This window comes from Perissodus microlepis, chromosome 15, assembly GCF_051167445.1.
Source record: "Perissodus microlepis isolate ML-2025 ecotype Zambia chromosome 15, ASM5116744v1, whole genome shotgun sequence".
Lineage (NCBI taxonomy): Eukaryota > Metazoa > Chordata > Actinopteri > Cichliformes > Cichlidae > Perissodus > Perissodus microlepis.
In genome coordinates, this window is record NC_140475.1 from 29,187,122 (window position 1) to 29,189,901 (window position 2,780).

The 2,780-nt window shown below is 35.6% G+C and overlaps 1 protein-coding gene and 1 long non-coding RNA gene across 2 annotated transcripts; both read left to right on the forward strand.

The window, feature by feature from the left end:
• Positions 1 to 809: 809 nt before the first annotated feature.
• LOC146372370 (uncharacterized) lies at positions 810 to 1,333 on the forward strand. Its single transcript, XR_014802795.1, has 3 exons — positions 810 to 951; positions 1,048 to 1,141; positions 1,232 to 1,333. It is a non-coding gene; the product is annotated as an uncharacterized LOC146372370 (long non-coding RNA).
• A 119-nt stretch (positions 1,334 to 1,452) lies between these two features.
• Positions 1,453 to 2,269, forward strand: LOC146372371 (uncharacterized). Its single transcript, XM_084954130.1, has 3 exons — positions 1,453 to 1,589; positions 1,707 to 1,834; positions 1,948 to 2,269. The coding sequence occupies exons 1-3, from the start codon at positions 1,571 to 1,573 to the stop codon at positions 2,149 to 2,151; spliced, it is 351 nt and encodes a 116-aa protein (XP_084810256.1). The 5' UTR covers positions 1,453 to 1,570; the 3' UTR covers positions 2,152 to 2,269.
• Positions 2,270 to 2,780: the final 511 nt, after the last annotated feature.

The following is a 2,780-nucleotide window of genomic DNA, read 5'->3' on the forward strand; positions in this document are numbered from 1 at the left end:
TATTCCAAAATGGAGCCAAAGCGCCCCCTACAAAATTTCAAAAGACCAGCCCCTGCCCTATGTTTCATCTATGAGAATGAGTAATTTCGGGGACATTTTTCTTCAGTTCTGGTACACAGTAAAAAATGGAGTGTCAATATTTCAGAGTAAACCTATTTTAACCTAGATAGAGTATTTACAACTCTATGAGGAGCAAACCAGCTCTAACATCAGAGTTAAAAGTCAGTGTAAAGTTTGTTAGTCACGCAGTGAAGACTTAACTCCACACAGTGTTGATTATTACCAGTCCGCAGGCGTGTGCGGCCTCAGAGCTCTAATGCGCAGGGAAGTTAACATTCCCATACTGGTAACATTGTTTAAAAGGTATTTTTAAACTAAATAGCTCTTTATAGTTTCACTGATGTCGAGTGAGGACATGTTAGCAGCATTTACCCATAGGTTTAATGACATTCCAGTAGCTACATGCTAGCAGTTGCTAAAAGTTCAGATGTTCGTTATCTTCTCACTGCGTTAATGAACCTAAAACATTTTAACTATGTATTTCTTCTAAATGCTGTCTAAATAATATCATTGTCACATGTCAAATCGCACAGTTTAAACAACTAAATTACCATTTATCAGTAAGCTAATAATCGCTAATTAGCTTACATAAGCGAACGTACTTTCAGAAAAAGTGGGTAACATTACCATAAAGTTAACTTTACTGGTTTATATTATTTTAAGCAAATGCCAAAGGCATACACTACTTTAGAGTTTTGCTCATTATTTAGTAAGAAATATGTATTTTGTGTAAATTAACTGATAGCAATGTTAATGACATGTTAAGTAATATTAAGTAATGTTTCTATTTTATAGAAAAGTTTAAGAGTATGGAAAAACCAAATCTCTGAGAGATGCAACCAGAAGACGGATGAGAAACATACTTGAGGCTGAGATGACAGAATAACATGGGTAAGAATCAAAAATGTAAGATATAAAGAAACATTTTTAACATTGTATTATTTTTAATTGTGATGTTTAATGCCAATTATTGAATTTATACATTAGGACATCTCCCCCTAAAAGCGTAAGAGTGATGTATGTGCAGGGCATTGTTGCTCTGTCTCCATATCTGGAAGACCCATATTCACAACATGGATATGTAAGTAAAGGGAACTTTTCAACATTAAATACATAATTGCCCTCAGAAATGTTGATAACATAGTCCTTCTTCGTTTATTTAATTACATAGGAACATTACTACGATCCAGAGAGCGGTTCAGGATACATTGCATGGCGGTTGAACACCATTCAAAGAAAAGCTGTGGAGGAAAGAAGCGTCTCAGTTTGCAAATCTCCCAAAAGTAAGTTCACTTATCATTTAAATGATACTGATGTAATTTGTAGGCAGGATTCAATCAAACACCTCTCTATGTTCTGTATTTTTGCATTACAGATAGAACAAGATTTCCGACTCCTGTTTTGTGAGGTCACTGCGAGCAAATTCTTGGAGAGGTGGCCCATCAATCTCAAAGCAAAGGTTGTAAAGGAAAGTCATGGACTTGTCCCCACCTCAGAGCTCTTGGAGTTAATGTGCAATGCTGAGTCAGGTACTGAAGTTGAGAATGGTATGATTGTGACTGTTTTTATTTGCCATTGTTGGTCATATAGGTAATTCTGTCAATTCAATGTATTTTTTGAATAATTCTTTGTTTATTTGTCTGTAGGCTGGGACAGTGACTTGTCTACTATCTTGCTGCTGCTACATCTGCTACCACCATCTGCACAAGGGCGAAAGAGACCAGGAAAGATCTCTGCATCTCAAGCTGTCAATAACCTTATCAAATTCCCAAAGGTATGTTGTTTAAAATATACTTTCCATCACCTCTATTTTCATGGACAGTGAGTTGAGCTAATCTACTGTCAGAGGATAGTCACTTAATACTGTTGTTTAATGTGTTGTTGTAGGCTGGAACCAGTGTACAGCAGCATCTAGACAACATCACCCAAAGCAGTCAGCCCTACCTTCTTACTCAGGGATCCACAAGAAGCCGCATTCACACCATCATTGTGATTGAGAAGCACGCACTTCCATGTAAAGCTACAGGTTCAGTAGGAGCCCTTGATGAACTCTTTAGGGCCCATTATGTCTTTGGTACATCATACAGTTAATCCCTGACCAACTTTTTTACTTTTCTGCAAACAACTACGACATTGGGGAAATGTCATATTGCTTTCTCTACTGAGCATCATAGAACTGTGAATTGTAAAGGTTTGTTACGTTAATTAAATGACACTGAAATGAGAAACATAATAAATGCTGTTACTTTAACCTGTATATTTGTTGTTATTTCCATAATGTAGGATAGATCACAGTTATTTAGTAATATAGAGTGTTATTATTAAACTAAATTTGGAGTAAAAATAGCTCTATAAAGTGTAATCAAATTACTCTGAACAGTGTGAATAACCCTCAGTGTTAAATATTTTTACACATTTTGTTGTTAATTTTGACACTAAATTGAGTACAATTAACACTGAAAAGTTAACACTGGCCATAGAGTAAATTTAACTCTAATTTTGAGTGGGACCAAATGTTATCTGAAGCAGAGTTAAAATCAACTCTGTAAGTGTAAAATTGACACTTGGTTTTTTACTGTGTACTTCAATGAACTTCTCCTAGGGATTTCATCAGATCAACATGATCTTTGGTGAGTGGAATCTAAAAAACTTGGTGATGTTAAATTGCGAAGATTTTGGGGTTTTGTGAAACAATGTGGTCGTGGTGGCACATCAAGTTT

Bases quoted from the DNA above. Each gene is read 5' to 3' on its own strand.
- LOC146372371 (XM_084954130.1), top strand. The intron at 1,835-1,947 runs GTATGTTGTTTA...GTGTTGTTGTAG, and splicing joins ACCTTATCAAATTCCCAAAG to GCTGGAACCAGTGTACAGCA.